The following is a 23,414-nucleotide window of genomic DNA, read 5'->3' as shown; positions in this document are numbered from 1 at the left end:
GGCTTAGCGAGAAAAAAATTTGAAACGCCAAAATTAATTTTTTTTGGTTGCTGCAACATTGCATTAAAATGCAATAACGGGCGATCAAAAGAATGTATCTGCACCAAAATGGTATCACTAAAAACGTCAGCTCGGCATGCAAAAAATAAGCCCTCAACCGATCGCAGATCACGAAAAATGGAGACGCTACGGGTATCAGAAAATGGCGCAACTTTTTTTTTTCTTTAAGCAAAGTTTGGAATTTTTTTTCAACACTTACGGTAAATAAAAAATAACCTAGAAATGTTAGGTGTCTATGAACTTGTAATGACGTGGAGAATCATAATAGCAGGTCAGTTTTAGCATTTAGTGAACCTAGCAAGAAAGCCAAACAAAAAACACGCATGGGATTGCACTTTTTTTGCAATTTCACCACACTTGGATTTTTTTCTCCCATTTTCTAGTACACGTCATGGTAAAACCAATGATGTCGTTCAAAAGTACAACTCGTCCCGTAAAAAATAAGCCCTCACAAGGCCATATTGACGAAAAAATTAAAAAAGTTATGGCTCTGGGAAGGAGGGGAGTGAAAAATGAACACGGAAAAACGGAAAATCCCAAGGTCATGAAGGAGTTAACAATTAAAACATTGTACAAATAACAAATCTGACAGCAGAGTATATTGAATACCTCTAAATGTGGACTTTCAGGCTATGTGCACATGTCAGGATTTCTTGCAGAAATTTCATGAACAAAACAGGACATTTTCTGCAAGAAATCTGCATGCGTTTTTTGTGCGTTTTTTCCCCAATGCATTAAATAGCATTAAATAGTGGCAAAAACGCAAAAATCCGCAAAATTCATGAACATGCTGCGTCTTTTACCACGATGCGTTTTTTTTCGCGGAACAGAACGCATCATGTGCACAAAAATTGCAGAATGCATTAAAAATGATAGGATGCTTATGTATGCGTTTTTTAAGCATTTTTTCCGTGGAAAACGGCCGAAAAAACGTGAAAAATCCTGAACGTGTGCACATAGCCTTAATTCTTACAGTGAATGATACACGTCATTTCGTAAGGTACAACGCTAGTGTTTTTTTTCCAGAATTTGCTAGCGATCAGTAAATTATGTTTTGTGTTTGCATTAAAGTACTTACTAATCGCTGTTTTCTGCCATTTCCAGCGTCGCTTCGGTCCTCTCCTGCATTTATTGCCCACTCACAGTTAGTTCCTTTCTGAATGTAAGTCAATAAGAGCCTCTTTCCGAGATTCATAGACTTACATTGGGAACGTGATGGCCGGTCCATACAGAAATGCTGTGCGAGCTGGCAGGTTATTGCCACCTGATGCAGGAGAGTACTGGAGCAGCGCTGGAAACGGCACAAAACAGACATTAATGACAGCTAACAAATGCTGGGATAAAAAAAGTTGGTGTAGAACTCAGAGTTTAAATTGCTCAATAGCTATTGACTGAACACTCTTTCAGCCCCCCCAACCTCCCCATACATGTCATGCTTGGCCAGCCAAGGGTGCATGTCTTTTCAATGGGAATAGGGAAATAAACAGACGTGTCTGGCAGAGGCTTATCCCCGCTGAGGACAAATAATTGGGCATGTTGAAGTCCAACTGCCTGATCCTTCTTTGCCATGATCACCTGCTGTCAGGGTAAAGTCAGTACAAGTCCAAACACATGGGATACTCTACTAGTTCCATATATATATCTTTACAAAGACGAAAGCTATGGCTTTTTTTTGCCTAGCTGGTAGAAGAAAAAATTGTTGCTGGTTTTGGTCCCTCCTTTACTGGGATAGGGAGAAAAATGATCCCGAGAAAAAGAACTTCTATTCCAGATCAGCTCTACCTGTGAATGGCCCCTCCAGGCAGGGTCGGACTGGCCTGGCGGGGTATCGGGGAAATCCCCGGTGGGCCCTTGGCTGTGGGAAGGAGAGGAGGAGAAGAACAGAAAAAAAAAGTGTGCGGTTTTTAGGGGCACGGGCCCTTTAAAAGCACAGGCAGAGAATGTGCAGGAGCACGAGCACGCAGTGTTCATTACCTGAACCTCCGTGTCGCACGTACCAATTTATACTGTCAAGTGTGCACACGTCGTCACCGGCGTATGACGTCAGTGTCATGTGCCGCATGTGACGGGCGCACACATTCAGTGCCGGCCTCTGCTAAGTCGCCGGCCATTTTACTATGTGCGTGCCGGACCTGCAGAGGAAGAGGATGCTGCCCGGCGCTGAGTGTGCAGGAAGGTAAGAGGAATCTTTTTTTTCTCTCTCTATGGGCATGAAGCCAGGACAAGGGGACAGGATGGATATAAGGGGGCAAGATAGATATATGGTGGGGGTGGGGGGGGCATGACAAAAGACCAGGATGGATACATATGAGGGGGACAGGATGGATATATGGGGGCAGGACAAAGGACCAGGATGGACACATATGGGATGCCAGGATGGATACTTATGGCAGGGGCAGGACAAGGGACTAGGATGCATATACATGGAGGGCCAGGATGGATACGTATGGCAGAACCAGGATGCATATATGTGGGAGAGCCAGGATGGATATATGGGGGAGCCAAGATGCATATATATGGAGGAGCCAAGCTGGATATATGGGAGAGCCAAGATGCATATATAGGGGGCCAGGATGGACATATGGTAGAGGCAAAATGCATAAATATGGGGGGGAGGGGGCAGGATGGATAAATGGTAGAGCCAGGATGCATATATATGGGGGGAGGGGGGGCAGGATCAATATATGGGGGTGCAGAATGGATTTATGGGGGGCAGGACAAAGGATCAGCATGCAAATATATTGGGGGCCAGGATGGATATATGAGGGAGGGCAGGACAAGGGACCAGGATGGATATATATGGGGAGACCAGATGGATATATATGGTGAACCAGGATGTATATATACGGGGGAGCCAGGATGCATATATATTGGGGGGCCAGGATGCATATACATGGCGAAGCCAGCATGGATATATATGGGGGAGCCAGAATGCATATATATGGGGAGCCAGGATGGTTATATATTGGGGGCCAGGATGGTTATATATGGGGGAGCCAGGATGGTTACATATGGGAGAGCCAAGATGTGTATATATGGGGGGCCTAGATGGATATATCGGGGGGTAGGATAAGGGACCAGGATGTATATACATGGGGGGGGCAGTATGGATGTATGGGGGAGTCAGAATGCATATATATGTGGGTCCAGGATGGATAAATGGGGGAGCCAGGATGGATTTATGGGGGTCCAGGAGAGATATATAGGGGGGAGGACAAGGGACATATGGGGGCCAGTATGGATGGCTGGGGGGCCAGGCTGGACAAGGGACATAGGGGGCCAGGCTGGGGCATATTATAAGATAAAAGGGGCCAGGCTGGGTAAGATTATTAAATAAAGGGGACCAGGATGAGGGACTAAATTACTGTTTGGGGGCCAGGATGAGGAACATGCTGTGTTAGTTTAAGGTGGAAGCATAATTTATTTAGGGTCCAATTAGGGACATTATTTCTACTGCAATATAATTTACTTTTTAGGAAACTGTTTTCCATGGAGGGAACACAAGAGGGGTTCTGTTACTGTGCAGGGCGGCAATACGTCACTTTTTTTCTATTCAGCTATTGATTACTGTGTGTTATTTTTTGCAGAGATGAGTCCTGGCTGGAAGAAGTGATGGCGGACTGTGCTAGATGAAGAAGAAAAGCGAAGATGAAGGACTTCAACTACAGATGTCACTGGTGAGTAAGTGTATTACATGTACACGCACACTATACGCTATATACTGTGTACAGAGTTTCTATGTAAAATGTCACTGGTAATCCCTGTATTACAAGTACACTGTACACTATATACAGAGCTCCTGTGTATAATGTCACTGTTGATTACTGTGTTACCTGTACACTATACATTATATACACAGCTCATGTGTATAATGTCACTGGTGATACCTGTATTACCTATACACTGACATTATATACAAAGCTTCTGTGTATAATGTCACTGGTGATCACTGTATTATCTGTACTCTACATACAGAGCTCCTGTGTATAATGTCACTGGAGATCACTGCATTACCTGTACACTGACACTATATACAGAGCTGTTGTGTATGTCACTGGTGATCACTGTATTATCTGTACACTATATACACAGCTCCTGTGTATAATGTCACTGGTAATCACTGTTTTACCCTTCGCCACGACAGCACCCACTTTGAGAGAGGGACCCGCCCATAGGAACAGGAAATCTACAGAGACAAAAGGGCGGCCCCCCTCTCCTCCTCAGTTGGTTTCCTGTTCCTATCGGAAATCCAGGATTCCTAGAGAGGAGGTGTTTGGAGCACCTCCAGGATCACCTAATGCCTGGCACCCGCCTGTGTGATCCTGTGGGGACAGCAGGGGCTGCGGCGTCGGAAGCAGCGACGGGGGAGCCACTGCACGCATCCTCCCCCCTTGTCTGTGGTGATTCGGCAGGTTCCGGGCGAGAGAGCCCGGCCTATGGAGGACCCAGGTGTGGGGTGATCGTCGGCCGCCAGCGACGCTGTAGAGGCGGCGGCGGCTGCATCGTGAGGGTAAGTCCGCTCTGATCCATTAAACCGGAAGGTTCGCGGAAGGAGCGTTCCTGTAAAAAAAAAAAATGAGACAAAGCCCGCGCATTACAAATACAGGCCGGGGACGCTGAGCAAATCGCTCACCATGCTGTCCCCGGCACATGAGGAGCTCCCACCAGCGGTGGAAGATAGCGCCGAGAAAAGCAGCGCTAGATCATCTGCGAAGAGGAGTGGTCGTTCCATGCCAGGATCTGACACTCACACCAGGAGCAAGACGAAGATTAGAGATACAGATCTACTCACACCCCACACAGCGGCTTCACCTCGAAGACCGGTATGATGATAGCTTCACTGGGTGAGTGTCTATAATCCTCTACCTATAAGCTGATCCCCTCCTTCTCTACCTCTCCCCTTAGGCTAAGAAGACCAGTAAATCTAGGCATAAGCAGTGTGCCCTGTGTATGCAACCCCTGCCCGACACGTATCCCAAAAGATTGTGTCAGACCTGTATTAAACAGACTTTACAGGACGAGGCGGCTGTTACTGCCACAAACATCCAATCTATGATAAGACAGGAGATCCAGTCTCTTGGATCAAAATCTCTTAAAAAACATGGAAGTAAGCACCTCTCTCCCGTCTCCAGTTCAGAGTTTGAAGAGGGCCTAATCCGATCCTCCAATACCTCAGGGTCATCTCCCAGCTCTTCTGAGGATGAAGGCGGAGCATGTTTTCCTGTCGACAGCATAGATAACCTCGTAAAATCCGTTAGGAACACTATGGAGTGTCCGGATACTAAGGAGGTCAGGTCGGTTCAGGATATAATGTTTGCTGGACTAGGCCAGAAAAAACGCCGTGCCTTCCTGGTCAATACCACTATTAAGGACCTTGTTAGGAAGGAATGGGACAAACAAAGGAAAGGGTTTCTCCCATCATCTTCTAAAAGGCGTTACCCCTTTAGTGATGAGGATTTGGCGGTATGGTCCAAAGTCCCTAAAGTTGATGCGGCAGTGGCGTCAACCTCAAAACAATCTTCCCTTCCGGTAGAAGATGCAGGAGTTTTACTAGATCCACTAGATCATAAAACAGAAGCTCTCCTCAAAAGATCTTGGGAGACAAACACAGGGGCCTTTAAGCCAGTAATATCGGGCATGTGCACAGCTAGGTCTCTACTAGTCTGGGTAGACCAGCTGGAGCAGCAAGTAAAGGGCAAGGTCACGAGAGAAAAAATTCTCCAAACTGTGCCTCAGCATTCTTAGCCGACGCTTCAGCGGACTCCCTCCGGTTGGCAGCGAGGTCAGCAGGTCTGGTCAACACGGCTCGTCGAGCCCTCTGGTTAAAAGGATGGAAGGGAGATGCACAATCAAAATCCAGATTATGTTCAATCCCGTGCCAGGGTGAGTTCCTGTTTGGGAAGGTTCTGGATGACCTACTGAATAAAGCAGGAGAGAGAAGGAAGGGCTTTCCTAAACAGTTTCTTCCTTCTTATAGGAGAGCGTTTAGGAGACGGCCATTTAACAGGAGGAGGCCGTACGAGCCACAGAAAGACCGTTGGGAGTCAAAGGAAACAAAACCGAAAGGTGCCTTATACAGTAATCCTGAGACATCTAGACGTGGTAGATACCATCAGTAGAGAGATCCCAGTTGGTGGAAGACTGAAATATTTTTATCACCAATGGGAAAACATAACCTCAAACCAATGGATCCTTCGTCTAATAAAATCTGGACTAAGATTAGATTTCTTTAAATTGCCACGAGATAAATTTATCATAACATCACTGAAAGCGCCGGATCAACAAGAAGCGCTTCAGTTAGAAATTCTGAGCCTTTTGGCTAAGAATGTTCTCAGGAAGGGAGGGGATTTTATTCCCCTTTATTTCTGGTTTCAAAACCTGATGGTACTTTTCGTAATATAATAAATCTGAAGAAACCAAATTCCTTTTTGTATGAAAACACCTTTAAAATGGAATCAATAAGATCTACTATTAAACTTTTGTTTCCTAGGTGCTTTATGACGGGTCTGGATTTAAAGGATGCATATTACCATCTTCCAATTCATGCAGACCACCAAAAATATCTTAGAGTGGCAGTAAACCTACAAGGCCGGATCCGTCACTTCCAGTTTACGGCCATGCCATTCGGTCTTTCTATGGCCCCTCGAGTTTTCACGAAAGTCATGCTAGAGGTGATGGCCTATCTACGTCATCAGGACACGCTAATTGTGCCCTATTTAGATGATTTCCTAATAATTGGTAATTCAGCATCTCAGTGTGAAGAACGCTTGTCTAATACCATTTCATCATTACAGGCTTTAGGTTGGATTGTAAACTTCAAAAAATCCAGGCTGCATCCAGAAACTCTTCAGTCCTTCCTAGGACTAGTCTTGGACTCTGTAAGTCAAAAATGTCTCTTACCAGAATCCAAAAAATCTACCATAATTTCAAAAGTCACTATGGCAAGATCTAGTCCTCACATGTCTCTTAGAGATGCCATGTCTCTCTTAGGATCACTCTCCTCCTGTATTCCTGCGGTGCAATGGGCCCAATACCATACTAGGGCTTTACAACACCAGATACTTCATGCTCAAACACATTGCCAGGGTCATCTAAATACAAAGATCACTTTATCTGATGACGTGCTTCAATCACTTCTTTGGTGGTTAAATAAAGACAATTTGTCCAGAGGAGTCTCATGGACAATTAGGTCCTCTAAAATACTCACTACCGACGCAGGTCCAGAGGGGTGGGGGGCCCATATAGACCAAAATATAGCCCAAGGTCGCTGGAATTCTTTAGAAATTCAGCACTCCTAAAATTGGAAGAAACTAAATGCAGTTTATTATGCCTTGAATTTTTTCCTTCCTGAGCTCCGAGGGTCTCATGTCAATATCCTGTCGGACAATACAACAGTCGTTTAAATCGGCAAGGCGGAACGTGATCAGGAAGTCTGATGTGTTCAGCGGCAGACATCTTCGATCTAGCAGAACCCAATTTACTTTCACTCACGGCTCTACACATCAGAGGAGTAGAAAATTTAAAAGCCGACTTCCTAAGTCGCCACACGCTTCGCCAGGGAGAATGGACTCGGATATTCAGGAAGATGGTGGACATATGGGGCCTTCCGCAGATAGATTTATTTGCGACCAGGAACAACAGGCAGGTACCGATGTTTGCTTCCCTGAATGTGTCAGATCATCCAGATATAGTAGACTCTCTCCAGTATCCATGGAAATACGATCTGGCCTACGCTTTCCCACCAATGATGCTACTTCCATTGGTAATCAAGAAAATAAGGGAAGAAAAAGCAAAAGTAATATTAATAGCTCCGTTTTGGCCAAAGAGACCCTGGTTCTCCTGTCTTCGAGCGATGTCAGTTTGCGATCCCTGGATTCTGCCAATGACACCAGACCTTTTGTCTCAGGGTCCATTCTACCATCCACGAGTAAAGGGCCTCCACCTTACGGCGTGGAACTTGAGGCAGATTCTAACATTAAGAGGGTTCTCACAAGAATTGATTAACACATTACTGTTAAGTAGAAAAAAATCCATGACTCTTATCTATAGCAGAGTATGGAGGAAATTTCTCAACGTTTATACGGAACCCTTCTCTAACAAGGTTCCTATTAGAGCCATCCTTGAATTTTTACAAAAAGGTCATGAAATGGGATTATCGGTTAATATCTTGAGAGTTCAAGTGTCTGCCTTGGGAACCCTCTATAGTTCTAACGTAGCGGGTAATAGATGGATAGCAAGATTTGTTAGAGCATGTGAACGGTGTACACCGGTTCATGTCCCACGTCTACCACCACGGGACTTGAAGTTAGTCCTAGACGCCTTAACTGGACCTCCTTTTGAGCCTTTAGATTCTATCCCTCTAAAAAATATCACATACAAGGTAGCTTTATTGATAGCCTTAACTTCTGCCAGAAGAGTAGGAGACATCCAGGCCCTCTCCATAGACCCTCCGTTCTTAATGACATACCAGGACAGGGTGGTTCTCAAACCAGATCCATCATATCTCCCTAAAGTAGCAACAAAGTACCATAGATCTCAGGAAATTTTCCTTCCTTCCGTTTATGATAATCCACTAAATCCAGAGGAAGAGAAGCTACATATGTTGGACGTTAAAAGAGCAGTCCTAAGCTACATAGAGAGAACCCAGTCCTGCAGACAGAGTAGGGCTCTGTTTGTATCTTTTCAGGGTCACCGAAAAGGCCACGGAGTCACAAAAGCTACCTTGTCCCGTTGGATCAGAGATGCTATCCATCTTGCATACTTGTCAAAAGGCAAAGATCCTCCAGAGGGAGTGAAAGCACATTCAGCTCGGGCTGTATCATCCTCGTGGGCGGAGAATAAAGATATCTCCATCGAGCTCATATGTAAGGCCGCAACCTGGTCGTCGCCTTCAACTTTCTATAGACATTATAGACTTGATCTGTCTTCTGCATCTGACTTGGCATTCGGGAGAGCCGTCCTTAGTACGGTAATCCCACCCAGGTGAAGGTTCTCTGAAAATCTCTCAAAGTGGGTGCTGTCGTCGCGAAGGGTAAAAAGCCGGATTACTTACCGGTAATGCCCTTTTAATGAGCCACGACAGCACCCTGTCACTTCCCACCCTAATAGATATATATAGTTAGTAATACAAGATATTCTCATGGGTGAATATAGATATAATAAAATGTACTAACAATTACGGAGATATACTAATCTAATAACGGCGGTTCCTCTTGTACTCTGAAAAACAACTGAGGAGGAGAGGGGGGCCGCCCTTTTGTCTCTGTAGGTTTCCTGTTCCTATGGGCGGGTCCCTCTCTCAAAGTGGGTGCTGTCGTGGCTCATTAAAAGGGCATTACCGGTAAGTAATCCGGCTTATTTCTTGTACACTGACACTATATACAAAGCTATTGGGTATGTCACTGATGATCACTGTATTACCTGTACATTATACACAGAGCTTCTGGGTATGTCACTGGTGATCACTGTATTACCTGTACACTGACACTATATGCAGAGCTCCTGGGTATCTCACTGATGATCACTGTATTACTTGCACACTATACATTATATACAGAGCTCCTATGTATAATGTCACCGGTGATCTCTGTATTACCTGCACAGTATACATTATATACAGAGCTCCTGTGCATGTCACCGGTGACCGCTGTATTTATTACCTGTACACTGACACTATATACAGAGCTCTTCTGTATAAAGTCACTTGTGGTAATAACAGTGGTGTTAGTATTGTAGATTTGTATTCATGATCAGTATTGTAGTATTCAGTCACTATGTGGTGGTAATTTGAGGTCTGGTCATGGTGTGACGGTATTTATGCCCTGTATGTGGTACTATTCAGTCACTATGTGGTGGAATATGTAGCCTAGTCATGGTGTGGTTGTATTTCTCCTTGTATGTATTATTATTTGGTCCCTATATGCTGGTAATATGTTGTATTATTCGGGCACTATGTGGTCTGTTCCTGGTGTGGCGTATTTGTTCCTTGTATGTGATATTATCCGGTCACTATTTGGTCTGGTCTTGGTGTGGTGGTATTTCTTCCCTGTATGTGGTAGTATTGGTCTTGATATAGTGGATTGTGTTGTGTATGGAGGTCATTTACTCTCTCTTATATTAATTAGGAGAAGATTATTTATTTCCATTAGTGATTAAATACTTGGAAAACTGCGGCAGATATGCACTTACAGGGGTTTTCCTTTGAAAAAAGTAATCACCTCTCTACAGGATTAATGATAACGTATTGATTGGTGGCGGTCTGACTACTTGGACCCATTCGGCAGAATGTGGAACTTTTATCCCCATTAGACTGGAGTGGCAGGTCCAACTTGACCACTGATCCATTCATTCCCTCAGTGGCTGTACTTGTTTTTTTTCTGGAAGCCACAAAAGAGAATGAATGGAGCTTTGGTCAGACATCCCACCTGTTGCTCAATTTTAAAATGGGGATAAGTGTCCTATCAGGGATAAAACTTCCTCATTCTTCTGATCGGTGCAGTTTCTAATGGTCAGACCTAAGCAATCACCTATCCTGTGGAGCCCATGGATCGGTGATGATTTGTTTTAATCAAAGATCCCCTTTAATGTAAACTACCGTAATTATACATCTCACTTATGGGGGCGCTCACAGGAGCCGCCTGTATTTTACTGTCAATGCGCCACTATAATGGGGATAACGGTTTACAGATGTTTGCATATAGCTGTAGGGTAGGCCCCTAGAGTCCATTCCCCCTGTGGGCCCACACACCCCAGTCTGACCCTGCCTCCAGGTAATGAAGATTATTAGGTAAACCTATCCTTATATGGCAGATACTTTAAAAGGAACCTTTCAGAAACATGTACTCTCTCCAAAACATTTATACATGTGTGTAGACATTTAAAATATAAGCAAATTGATCTCTTGGTGACCCCAAAGTAATGCTCCAACAGTGTGAAATAACATTTTGAAGGTCTGTGAATACAGAGCATGGTTGAGTAGCTATAAGTGCATTGTCACGCCTCAATGCACTTTAAGATACGGTGGCGGCAATATTCTTATTGTGCTGCTATACAACTTCATTTGCACTTTTTTGCACTATGACACTTTGGGTTTGTAAGTCTTACCCTTATTGTATATAATCTTTTATACTATTGTGATTATTGACTTATACAAACCTATTACATATGGCATTTTTTGCACATTAGCCTCTTATGGCAATATCTATCCTGAGCCATGTTGCTTTATTAGTGATATAAAAATCGCAATAATTTAATAATTTATTCTGTGGGTACCTATACATAGAAATTCTATATGTTCTAGTGTCCATTTAAGGTATATGAATTAATTTTTCAATATTGATATCTACTTTAGATTTTATATATGGGCAACTATATACACTGTGTTAGTCCCTGTGACACCTCGTACTTTTTTTCCATCTGTTTTTGTTTTCCCTTGTATATGTGTTGTGTTATGTTTTTATGACTAATAAAATTATGTTTACTATATTAAAGATGAGCATAAAATATATCAAGTTGGAGAAAAGAAATACAGTCAGCACTTGAACCTGTAGAATTAATAATACTGACAGATGAAGGCATTTCTGAAGGGTTTTGAGAATACCAAAGGGAAAAATATGTAGGCCGTTCCACCAAAGATTTTCAGAAAATTCTCTGATTCAAACCATAAAAAATGCATTGCCATACAGATTCTACATGCTAAATTTGAACAGATAAGTTCTTGACTAACCCCTTAGGCTATGTGCACACGATGCGGATTTTGCTGCGGATCCGCAGCGTTTCCACAGCTGCGGATCCGCAGCAGTTTCCCCTGCGTTTACAGTTCAATGTAAACGTATGGGTAAAAAAAAAACCGCTGTGCGTGGAAACGCAGAGGTTTACAATCCGCAGCATGTCACTTCTTTGTGCGTTTTCCGCCACGGATTTACAACTGTTCTTATGGAAAACAGCAGTTGTAAAACCGCAGTGTAAACCGCAGGAAAACCGCGGCAAATCCGCGGTAAATCCGAAGCGGTTTTCCACTGCGGATTTATCAAATCTGCTGAAATCCGCTGCGGACCCAGACTACGTGTGCACATAGCCTTAAGGAACCACATATTTTGCATCTTCAATTGCACCCTGAATTTTTTCCATTTTTTTGTACTGTCATATTACATAAGCAAAAACATTTTATTTTTCTGTTGAAATCAATTGAGGGCTTGGTTTTTTTACATCATTAGCTGTATTTTTAATGGTGCTATTTTAGTTTAGATATAATTTATTGATTAAATGTTATCATTATTTTTGGAAGATTGCAAAACAAAAACAAAAAAAGGAAACACTCAAAAAATAAATGCCATGCACATTTATTCTGCGGGTCAACACAATTAGGGTGATACAAAAGTTTTTTTCTTTTTAATATTTTGTTACTGTTGCACAATTTCCTGAGTGCCATTTTATTATGTCCTATCTCTAGCAGAATCTAATAGGCATGCTAAAATGCAGCTATAGGGGCAGTACGATAGGTTGACAGAAGGAGCTAAAGTCTGAAAATGATTTAAAGGGAACTTGTCAGCAGGATTTGCTTTGCCAAAATAGGTGGAGCTGAGGTGGGACAGGGGCATGGCAACCGCGGCTTATTAAATTCTCGACGAGAAGCAGCAATCAATATGTCACAAATCTTACTCTGTTGCTTTGGTACAATGCTGGAGACCTTGCAGTTTGGTGCAGCATTTTAATTTGACTTCACTGCTTTCAAACAAGCTACACTTGCCTTCAAACTAGCCCTCACTTCTGCTAAACAGACCTATTTCACTAACCTTGTATCTTCATTATCATACAACCCAAAACAACTGTTCAGCACATTTAACTCACTCCTCCGCCCACAACTGCCACCTCCAACTCCCCTCATCTCTTCTGAGGAGTTTGCCACCTACTTCAAAAACAAGATCGATCAAACAAAGCAATCCTTTACGGTTCCACCACCCCAATCACTCCATATACCACACCTCTGCCCTTCCCTAATAAGTTCCCTTTCCAACATCACTGAAGGAGAACTTACCTCCTTTTCAAATCACACCTCACCACCTGTGCACTTGACCCCATCCCTTCCCACCTGCTCCCCAACCTCACTAACATGCTCATTCCAGCCCTAACCCATCTCTTCAACCTATCGCTATCTTCTGGTACCTTCCCCTCTGTCTTCAAACAAGCCACCATCACACCCATCCTCAAAAAAGATAACCTTGACCCAACTGCTATGCCCAGCTATCGCCCCACATCACTGCTCCCGATTGCTTCCAAACTCCTTGAGCAGCATGTCCATGCTTAACTTTCCTCCCACCTCTCATCTAACTCTCTTCTTGACAACCTCCAATCTGGCTTTCGTCCCCACAACTCCACCGAAACTGATCTGACAAAAATTACTAATGACTTACAGCCAAAGCTAACAGACAGTTCTCCATCCTCCTCCTTCTCGACCTATCCTCTGCTTTCGACACAGTCGACCACTGCCTACTGCTACAGATTCTTTCTTCCTTTGGCATCAAAGGTCTTGCCCTGTCCTGGATTGCTTCATACCTTTCCAACCGCACATTTAGCATTTCCCACTCCCACACTACCTCCTCATCTGCCCTCTCTCTGTTGGGAGTCTCTCAAGGCTCTGTCCTAGGGCCCCTACTTTTTTCCATCTATACCTTTTGCCTAGGACAACTCAAAGTCCCATGGCTTCCAGTACCACCTATATGTGGACGACACTCAGATCTACCTCTCTGGCCCAGATGTCACCTCTCTGCTGCCCAGAATCCCAGAATGTCTATCAGCTATATCCTCCTTCTTCAACTCTCGCTTCCTAAAACTCAATGTAGACAAAACCGAACTCATCATCTTTCACCCATCTTGCGTATCCCCTCTACCTGATCTATCGATTAAGGTAAACGGCATCATGCTCTCTCCTGCACCTGAAATCCACTGCCTCGGGTTAACTCTCGACTCTGCCCTGTCCTTCAAGCCGCACGTCCAAACTCTTGCCACCTCCTGTCGCCTCCAACTCAAAAATATTGCCAGAATCTGTCCCTTCCTCAGCCAACAATCTACTAAAACTCTTATGCATGTCCTCATTATCTCCTACCTCGATTACTGCAACACCCTCCTCTGTGGCCTCCCCGCTAACTCTCTTGCACCGCTTCAGTCTGTGTCCTCAGCTCTGCTGCCCGGCTAATCCACCTCTCTCCCTGCTACTCCCCTCTGCAAATCCCTCCACTGGCTCCCAATTCCCCAACAAATCCAGTTCAAACTACTAACACTGATCTACAAAGCCATCCACAACCTGTCCCCTACCTATATCTCTGAACTAATCTCCCAATATCTTCCCTCACGTAATCTTCAATCCTCCCAAGACCTCCTACTCTCCTCCACACTTATTCATTCCTCATACAACCGCCTCCAAGATTTCTCCCGAATATCCCCCATCCCCTAGAACTCCACGCCTCAACACGTCCGATTATCCACCACCCTCAGATCCTTCAGACGGAACCTGAAAACCCATCTCTTTAGGAAAGCCTACAGCCTGCAATAACCCTTCTGCTGCCTCACCACCACCCGAGTTGCTGCGTCTCCACCCGCCAGAGCTGCCGCATCACCAACCGCCTGAACTGCCGCGTCACCACCGCCAGAGCTGCCGTCTCACCACCACAAGAGCTGCCGCCTCACCACCACCAGAGCTGCCGCTCCCCCGACCTCTTGTGTCTTCCCCATTATCCCGTAGAATGTATGTCTGCAAGGACAGGATCATCTTCCCTCTGTACCAGTCTGTCATTGTAAATTTGTTTACTGTAAACGTTATCCATCACCCTGTACGTAACCCCTTTTCTCATGTACAGCACCATGGAATTAATGGTGCTATATAAATAAATAATAATAATAATAATAATAATAGTTTGTGATTTCCAAAGCCAAGCTAAAGACTTTTACATGGAGTTATCAAGCAAGAGATCTCTACCAACCCGTGAGTCACACAATACTCTGGGCCTACAGCTCAACAAAGAATTAGCACTGGGCAGACGAGGGGTTAGAACACTTAACAGTATAAAATATCTGCTTTTCTATATCTTACTAACATAACAGGATATTAAAAAATAACTAAAGGGAACATGTCAGACAATCTATGCTGCCCAAATCATGGCGAGCAGGAGTCAGACACCTGAAGTAACAGTGAGAAGACAGGAGGACACTGACACTGCACTTCAGCCTCATCTGCATTAATAACGCATGCTTGATGCTGGATAATAGTTAATATTATAAAGTCAACTATCAGAAGATATTGAAATTCTGGCACAATACATCTCAGACATTCCTGTTCCCTTCATATTAGGAAAAAGGCTGCGTGAGATATTATCAGAAAGTTGGGTTATTATAGGTCATTCATTCTGACTTCATTTAGCGTGGTAAAAGGTACAAATCTTATTGCTGATTCTGATCAGTGGGAATTGGAACTAATGCAAAACAGCTGGAAAAAAATGGAAATGAGCTGTGCGCAAGATACAAGTGCAATAGTCTAAGGACTATTCACTGCTCCATATATACTTGCTACACTACTTGAATCAAGAGGAAAATTGATATGCAATCACTTATGTGCTTGATGAAAGTCTGCAGAAAGAACAGGCAAGGGATTTTATTTAACCTGTGCTTCACCATGCCCTGGGAGTGGCAGAAGTGGTTGAAAAATCGGGCATAGTACAAGTGCATCACTGCATGTTCCTTTCCTCCAATATATAGATCTACCGGCATCCAGAAGTCAGCTGAACATTTATCAAATGGCCTAAAGGAAAAAGAATACAAAAGTTTTAAATATATTTTGGAACATCTACATTGTGCATTAACGTTTCAGCAATCTGGCACATGATGGTCTGGAGAACATAATTACCTGGCATAGACTATAAATTGCTGCATTCTTAATTAGTAAAAATTACCAAAAAGTATGGCACTAAATTCTCATGTTATTAAATTGCTTTAGTTAACTACACAGCATGAAAATAAGCAAGTTTGCAATTGACTTGCTTTTTCTGTCTGCTTTGGTTCTCATGATATAAGAGCTTTTATCTTACTCAGTGTAGAGCTTGCTTCCATGGAACACGGTCACTAGTGCCTGGCCAAGTATGTGCAGCATTCACATTCCAGGAGATGCGTTAACTTCACTCCTTACATTCCATTTACCTCTCTCCAGTCAATTGATTTCTATACATCAGTTACCTGCTCACCTCACTCGCCCTCAGCTTCTGACAAACTATCATTGAGAATTTTGCAAAATCACCAGCCACCATCACCGGCTGCTTCCAAAGCAGTTATCCTAATCACAGCTCTCCCTTTCCTGAGCCAAATGCTTGTTTATGTGCACTGTTATCTCTATATACATACAGTTAAGTCCATATATATTTTGACATAGACAACATTTTTCGAATTTTGGTTATAGACATTACCACAATGAAAATTTTGAACAAAGCAATTCAGATGCAGCTGAAGTTCAGACTTTTAGCTTTCATTTGAGGGTATCCACATTAAAATTGGATGAAGGGTTTAGGAGTTTCAGCGCCTTAACATGTGCCACCCTGTTTTTAAAGGAACCAAAAGTAATTGGACAGATTAAATCATTTTAAATAAAATGTTCATTTCTAGTACTTGGTTGAAAACCCTTTGTTGGCAATGACTGCCTGAAGTGTTGAACTCATGGACATCACCAGACGCTGTGTTTCCTCCTTTTTGATACTCTGCCAGGCCTTCACTGTGGTGGTTTTCAGTTGATGTTTGTTTGTTGGCCTTTCTGTCTGAAGTTTAGTCTCTAACAAGTGAAATGCATGCTCAATTGGGTTGAGATCAGGTGACTAACTTGGCCATTCAAGAATATTCCACTTCTTTGCTTTAATAAACTCCTGGGTTGCTTTGGCTTTATGTTTTGGGTCATTGTCCATCTGTAGTATGAAACGACGACCAATCAGTTTGGCTGCATTTGCCTGATCTGAGTACGCAGTATGGCTCTGAATACCTCAGAATTCATTCAACTGCTTCTGTCCTGTGTCACATCATCAATAAACACTAGTGACCCAGTGCCACTGGCAGCCATGCATGCCCAAGCCATCACACTGCCTCCGCCGTGTCTTACAGATGATGTGGTATGCTTTGGATCATGAGCTGTACCACGCCTTCGCCGTACTTTTCTCATTCCATCATTCTGGTAGAGGTTGATCTTGGTTTCATCTGTCCAAAGAATGTTCTTCCAGAACTGTGCTGGCTTTTTTACTGCAGATGTTTTTTAGCAAAGCCCAGTCTAGCCTTTTTATTCTTGATGCTTATGAGTGGCTTGCACGTGCAATGAACCCTCTGTATTTACTTTCATGCAGTCTTCTCTTTATGGTAGATTTGGATATTGATATGCCGACCTTCTGGAGAGTGTTGTTCACTTGGTTGGCTGTTGTGAAGGGGTTTCTCTTCACCATGGAGATTATTCTGCGATCATCCACCACTGTTGTCTTCCGTGGACGCCCAGGACTTTTTGCATTGATGAGTTCACCAGTGCTTGCTTTCTTTCTCAGGATGTACCAAACTGTAGATTTTGCCACTACTAATATTGTAGCAATTTCTCGGATGGGTTTTTTCTGTTTTCGCAGCTTAAGGATGGCTTGCTTCACCTGCATGGAGAGCTCCTTTGACGGCATGTTTACTTCACAGCAAAACCTTTCAAATGCAAGCACCACCCCTCAAATCAACTCCAGGCCTTTTATCTGCTTAATTGAGAATGACATAACAAAGGGATTGCCCACACCTGTCCATGAAACAGCCTTGGAGTCAATTGTCCAATTACTTTTGATCCCTTTAAAAACAGGGTGGCACATGTTAAGGAGCTGAAAGTCCTAAACCCTTCATCCAATTTTAATGTGGATACCCTCAAATGAAAGCTGAAAGTCTGAACTTCAACTGCATCTGAATTGTTTTGTTTGAAATTCATTGTGGTAATGTCTATAACCAAAATGAGAAAAATGTTGTCTCTGTCCAAATATATATGAACTTAACTGTATATAGTGAAAACAGTGTAGCTGTCAGAACAAATCACTAATAGCTGAATGTGTTACAGCAGAACTTGTGCTGAGCTTTATAACTGTACTAATACTACAGCTCTGCTTTTCACCAAAACTTTCACTCAAAGAAGAGAGTTCGCCCCGCCAGAAACCAGGAAGTAATGAGACTTTATAGTTGTGAGCTGCTCAAAAGACAACTTGAAAATAACCTGTTAACATCCTCAAAAAATCCTGAAAGGTGGGTTGATGGTGGCTGATTTCTAAGTGTTTCCCTGTGATTAGTGAGGGCACATTAATATCAATGTCAAAATGTTCAAAATTGGTGTTTCAAAATTTACACTGGCGACCAAGTAATGATAATTCCATGTAGCCTATTGCCTAATGAATGGTTTAGACTGCCAAAAATAAAAGACAGCATTTGTTCTGAGCATGTGAGATTGGCAAAATGTGCATTTAAGAAAATTATTTTCATTTTGCATCTCAATATCTAAAAAAAATCTTGTACTGACCACAATACTATAAAAGAATCAAAAGTTACAAGACCTGACTGAGCAGTTCATTGATAAAAAGATTCTCTACCCATAAAAAGCAAATTTGTAGTATCATATTTTGTAATAAGGATCTTTTCACAAAATAATCAAAACTTCTGTTCTTAAAGGTGCCATAAAGGACCTGTTTTAAATTAACCCAATAAATCTCAAACTTATAATGAGGGCCACCAGTTTCCCGTATTTTTCATTCAATATTAAAGCTCTGTAGTTCTGTCCTGTGACTGCTTTGACTAGAGAGATCTTCGCTTATTTCCAGCTCATTCTATTCATGGAGATTACAAAGATAGACAACCATGCACACTTTGCTATTTTCAGCACTTTATTAGAAATGAATGAAGAGAGAAGCGCATGTACAACCATATTTCCATTCACAGTTGCCATGAAAAGGAACTCGGGGAACCCCTTCTCTAATATGTGGGTCCCGGAGGTGAGACTGGCATCTTTCTGATGCTTATGGAAAAAATATCAAAGATGAGAAAACCACTTTAAAACCTAGGTGGATTTGGTACTTGGAGGGCTGGGAAAATATCAGAAAATGCTTAGGTGCTATGATGACACAATGGGCAGCAGCTTGTAGTCCTGATGTTCAGGTCCTTGTTTTCATTCTGCATTGGGCTAGAAATAAATGCAGTGTATTGTCTTCTTTCTATAAGCCCGGCTGTCCAGACAGCAGAAAATGTGGAATTACAACACGGAATTCGTGATACTAGTATTAAAATGCTTGAATTAGCAGAGCAGTAAAAATGGAATGAGAATCGTTAGCAATGGCTCAAGCTAAAAGGTAAAAACGTATTCAGAGCATTTATCTATGCTTACTGCATACAGCAGGTTTTGCCACAAAAAATGGATGAGGGAGATATTTCATGTTTTTCAGTAATGTAGGTGTTTGAGTCAGAAATTGTTAGTTTTGCCATTTTACACCTGGGAAACCATTTAGGTTTAATCAACATGGGGACTTTTTCTAGAGGAACTGATCGAGATGAACTATTGAGCGACAGCTGCAGTCTAATATCAGTTATGCTGCAAAAAGCGTCTGTATCACTTAAAGAAAAAGCGTCTGCATCACTTAAAGAAAAAGCGTCTGTATCACTTAAATAAAGTGTCTGTATCAATTAAAGAAAAAGCGTCTGTATCTCTTAAAGAAAAAGCGTCTGTATCACTTAAAGAAAAAGCGTCTGTATCAATTAAAGAAAAAGCGTCTGCATCACTTAAAGAAAAAGCGTCTGTATCACTTAAATAAAGTGTCTGTATCAATTAAAGAAAAAGCGTCTGTATCACTTAAAGAAAAAGCGTCTGTATCACTTAAAGAAAAAGCGTCTGTATCAATTAAAGAAAAAGCGTCTGTATCAATTAAAGAAAAAGCGTCTGTATCACTTAAAGAAAAAGCGTCTGTATCACTTAAAGAAAAAGCGTCTGTATCAATTAAAGAAAAAGCGTCTGTATCAATTAAAGAAAAAGCGTCTGTATCACTTAAAGAAAAAGCGTCTGTATCACTTAAAGAAAAAGCGTCTGTATCACTTAAAGAAAAAGCGTCTGTATCAATTAAAGAAAAAGCGTCTGTATCACTTAAAGAAAAAGCGTCTGCATCACTTAAAGAAAAAGCGTCTGTATCACTTAAATAAAGTGTCTGTATCAATTAAAGAAAAAGCGTCTGTATCACTTAAAGAAAAAGCGTCTGTATCACTTAAAGAAAAAGCGTCTGTATCAATTAAAGAAAAAGCGTCTGTATCAATTAAAGAAAAAGCGTCTGTATCACTTAAAGAAAAAGCGTCTGCATCACTTAAAGAAAAAGCGTCTGTATCACTTAAATAAAGTGTCTGTATCAATTAAAGAAAAAGCGTCTGTATCACTTAAAGAAAAAGCGTCTGTATCACTTAAAGAAAAAGCGTCTGTATCAATTAAAGAAAAAGCGTCTGTATCAATTAAAGAAAAAGCGTCTGTATCACTTAAAGAAAAAGCGTCTGTATCACTTAAATAAAGTGTCTGTATCAATTAAAGAAAAAGCGTCTGTATCACTTAAATAAAAAGTGTCTGTATCAATTAAAGAAAAAGCGTCTGTATCACATAAAGAAAAAGCGTCTGTATCACTTAAAGAAAAAGTGTCTGTATCAATTAAAGAAAAAGCGTCTGTATCACTTAAAGAAAAAGCGTCTGTATCACTTAAAGAAAAAGCGTCTGTATCAATTAAAGAAAAAGCGTCTGTATCAATTAAAGAAAAAGCGTCTGTATCACTTAAAGAAAAAGCGTCTGTATCACTTAAATAAAGTGTCTGTATCAATTAAAGAAAAAGCGTCTGTATCACTTAAATAAAAAGTGTCTGTATCAATTAAAGAAAAAGCGTCTGTATCACATAAAGAAAAAGCGTCTGTATCACTTAAAGAAAAAGCGTCTGTATCACTTAAATAAAGTGTCTGTATCAATTAAAGAAAAAGCGTCTGTATCACTTAAATAAAAAGTGTCTGTATCAATTAAAGAAAAAGCGTCTGTATCACATAAAGAAAAAGCGTCTGTATCACTTAAAGAAAAAGCGTCTGTATCACTTAAATAAAGTGTCTGTATCAATTAAAGAAAAAGCGTCTGTATCACTTAAAGAAAAAGCGTCTGTATCACTTAAAGAAAAAGCGTCTGTATCAATTAAAGAAAAAGCGTCTGTATCACTTAAAGAAAAAGCGTCTGTATCAATTAAAGAAAAAGCGTCTGTATCACTTAAAGAAAAAGCGTCTGTATCACTTAAATAAAGTGTCTGTATCAATTAAAGAAAAAGCGTCTGTATCACTTAAAGAAAAAGCGTCTGTATCACTTAAAGAAAAAGCGTCTGTATCAATTAAAGAAAAAGCGTCTGTATCACTTAAAGAAAAAGCGTCTGCATCACTTAAAGAAAAAGCGTCTGTATCACTTAAAGAAAAAGTGTCTGTATCACTTAAAGAAAAAGCGTCTGTATCACTTAAAGAAAAAGCGTCTGTATCAATTAAAGAAAAAGCGTCTGTATCACTTAAAGAAAAAGCGTCTGTATCACTTAAATAAAGTGTCTGTATCAATTAAAGAAAAAGCGTCTGTATCACTTAAAGAAAAAGCGTCTGTATCACTTAAAGAAAAAGCGTCTGTATCAATTAAAGAAAAAGCGTCTGTATCACTTAAAGAAAAAGCGTCTGCATCACTTAAAGAAAAAGCGTCTGTATCACTTAAAGAAAAAGTGTCTGTATCACTTAAAGAAAAAGCGTCTGTATCACTTAAAGAAAAAGCGTCTGTATCAATTAAAGAAAAAGCGTCTGTATCACTTAAATAAAGTGTCTGCATCAATTAAAGAAAAAGCGTCTGTATCACTTAAATAAAAAGCGTCTGTATCAATTAAAGAAAAAGCGTCTGTATCACTTAAAGAAAAAGCGTCTGTATCAATTAAAGAAAAAGCGTCTGTATCACTTAAAGAAAAAGCGTCTGTATCAATTAAAGAAAAAGCGTCTGCATCACTTAAAGAAAAAGTGTCTGTATCACTTAAAGAAAAAGCGTCTGTATCACTTAAAGAAAAAGCGTCTGTATCAATTAAAGAAAAAGCGTCTGTATCAATTAAAGAAAAAGCGTCTGTATCAATTAAAGAAAAAGCGTCTGTATCACTTAAATAAAGTGTCTGTATCAATTAAAGAAAAAGCGTCTGTATCACTTAAATAAAAAGTGTCTGTATCAATTAAAGAAAAAGCGTCTGTATCAATTAAAGAAAAAGTGTCTGTATCAATTAAAGAAAAAGCGTCTGTATCACTTAAATAAAAAGTGTCTGTATCAATTAAAGAAAAAGCGTCTGTATCAATTAAAGAAAAAGTGTCTGTATCACTTAAAGAAAAAGTGTCTGTATCACTTAAAGAAAAAGCGTCTGTATCACTTAAAGAAAAAGTGTCTGTATCACTTAAAGAAAAAGCGTCTGTATCAATTAAAGAAAAAGTGTCTGTATCACTTAAAGAAAAAGCGTCTGTATCACATAAAGAAAAAGCGTCTGTATCACTTAAAGAAAAAGCGTCTGTATCACTTAAAGAAAAAGCGTCTGTATCACTTAAAGAAAAAGTGTCTGTATCACTTAAATAAAAAGTGTCTGTATCAATTAAAGAAAAAGCGTCTGTATCAATTAAAGAAAAAGTGTCTGTATCACTTAAAGAAAAAGTGTCTGTATCACATAAAGAAAAAGCGTCTGTATCACTTAAAGAAAAAGCGTCTGTATCACTTAAAGAAAAAGTGTCTGTATCAATTAAAGAAAGTGTCTGTATCACATAAAGAAAAAGCGTCTGTATCACATAAAGAAAAAGCGTCTGTATCACTTAAATAAAAAGTGTCTGTATCAATTAAAGAAAAAGTGTCTGTATCAATTAAAGAAAAAGCGTCTGTATCAATTAAAGAAAAAGTGTCTGTATCACTTAAATAAAGTGTCTGTATCAATTAAAGAAAAAGCGTCTGTATCACTTAAAGAAAAAGCGTCTGTATCACTTAAAGAAAAAGTGTCTGTATCAATTAAAGAAAGTGTCTGTATCACATAAAGAAAAAGCGTCTGTATCACATAAAGAAAAAGCGTCTGTATCACTTAAATAAAAAGTGTCTGTATCAATTAAAGAAAAAGCGTCTGTATCAATTAAAGAAAAAGTGTCTGTATCACATAAAGAAAAAGTGTCTGTATCACTTAAAGAAAAAGTGTCTGTATCAATTAAAGAAAAAGTGTCTGTATCACTTAAAGAAAAAGCGTCTGTATCACATAAAGAAAAAGCGTCTGTATCACTTA

The 23,414-nt window shown here is 40.9% G+C and overlaps 1 protein-coding gene across 1 annotated transcript in view; it reads right to left on the bottom strand.

Moving 5' to 3' along the window:
• The window catches only part of LARS2 (leucyl-tRNA synthetase 2, mitochondrial), a 294,954-nt gene that overhangs the window by 54,706 nt on the left and 216,834 nt on the right, over window positions 1–23,414 (bottom strand). Inside the window, exon 14 of the mRNA XM_069730157.1 lies at window positions 15,716–15,853. Within this exon, the coding sequence (XP_069586258.1) occupies window positions 15,716–15,853 (138 nt within the window). The remainder of the gene's footprint in view (window positions 1–15,715; window positions 15,854–23,414) is intronic.

Source organism: Ranitomeya imitator, chromosome 6 (genome assembly GCF_032444005.1).
Source record: "Ranitomeya imitator isolate aRanImi1 chromosome 6, aRanImi1.pri, whole genome shotgun sequence".
NCBI lineage: Eukaryota > Metazoa > Chordata > Amphibia > Anura > Dendrobatidae > Ranitomeya > Ranitomeya imitator.
Note: the sequence above shows the minus strand (reverse complement) of the source record. Positions and strands in the feature narration are given on the sequence as shown.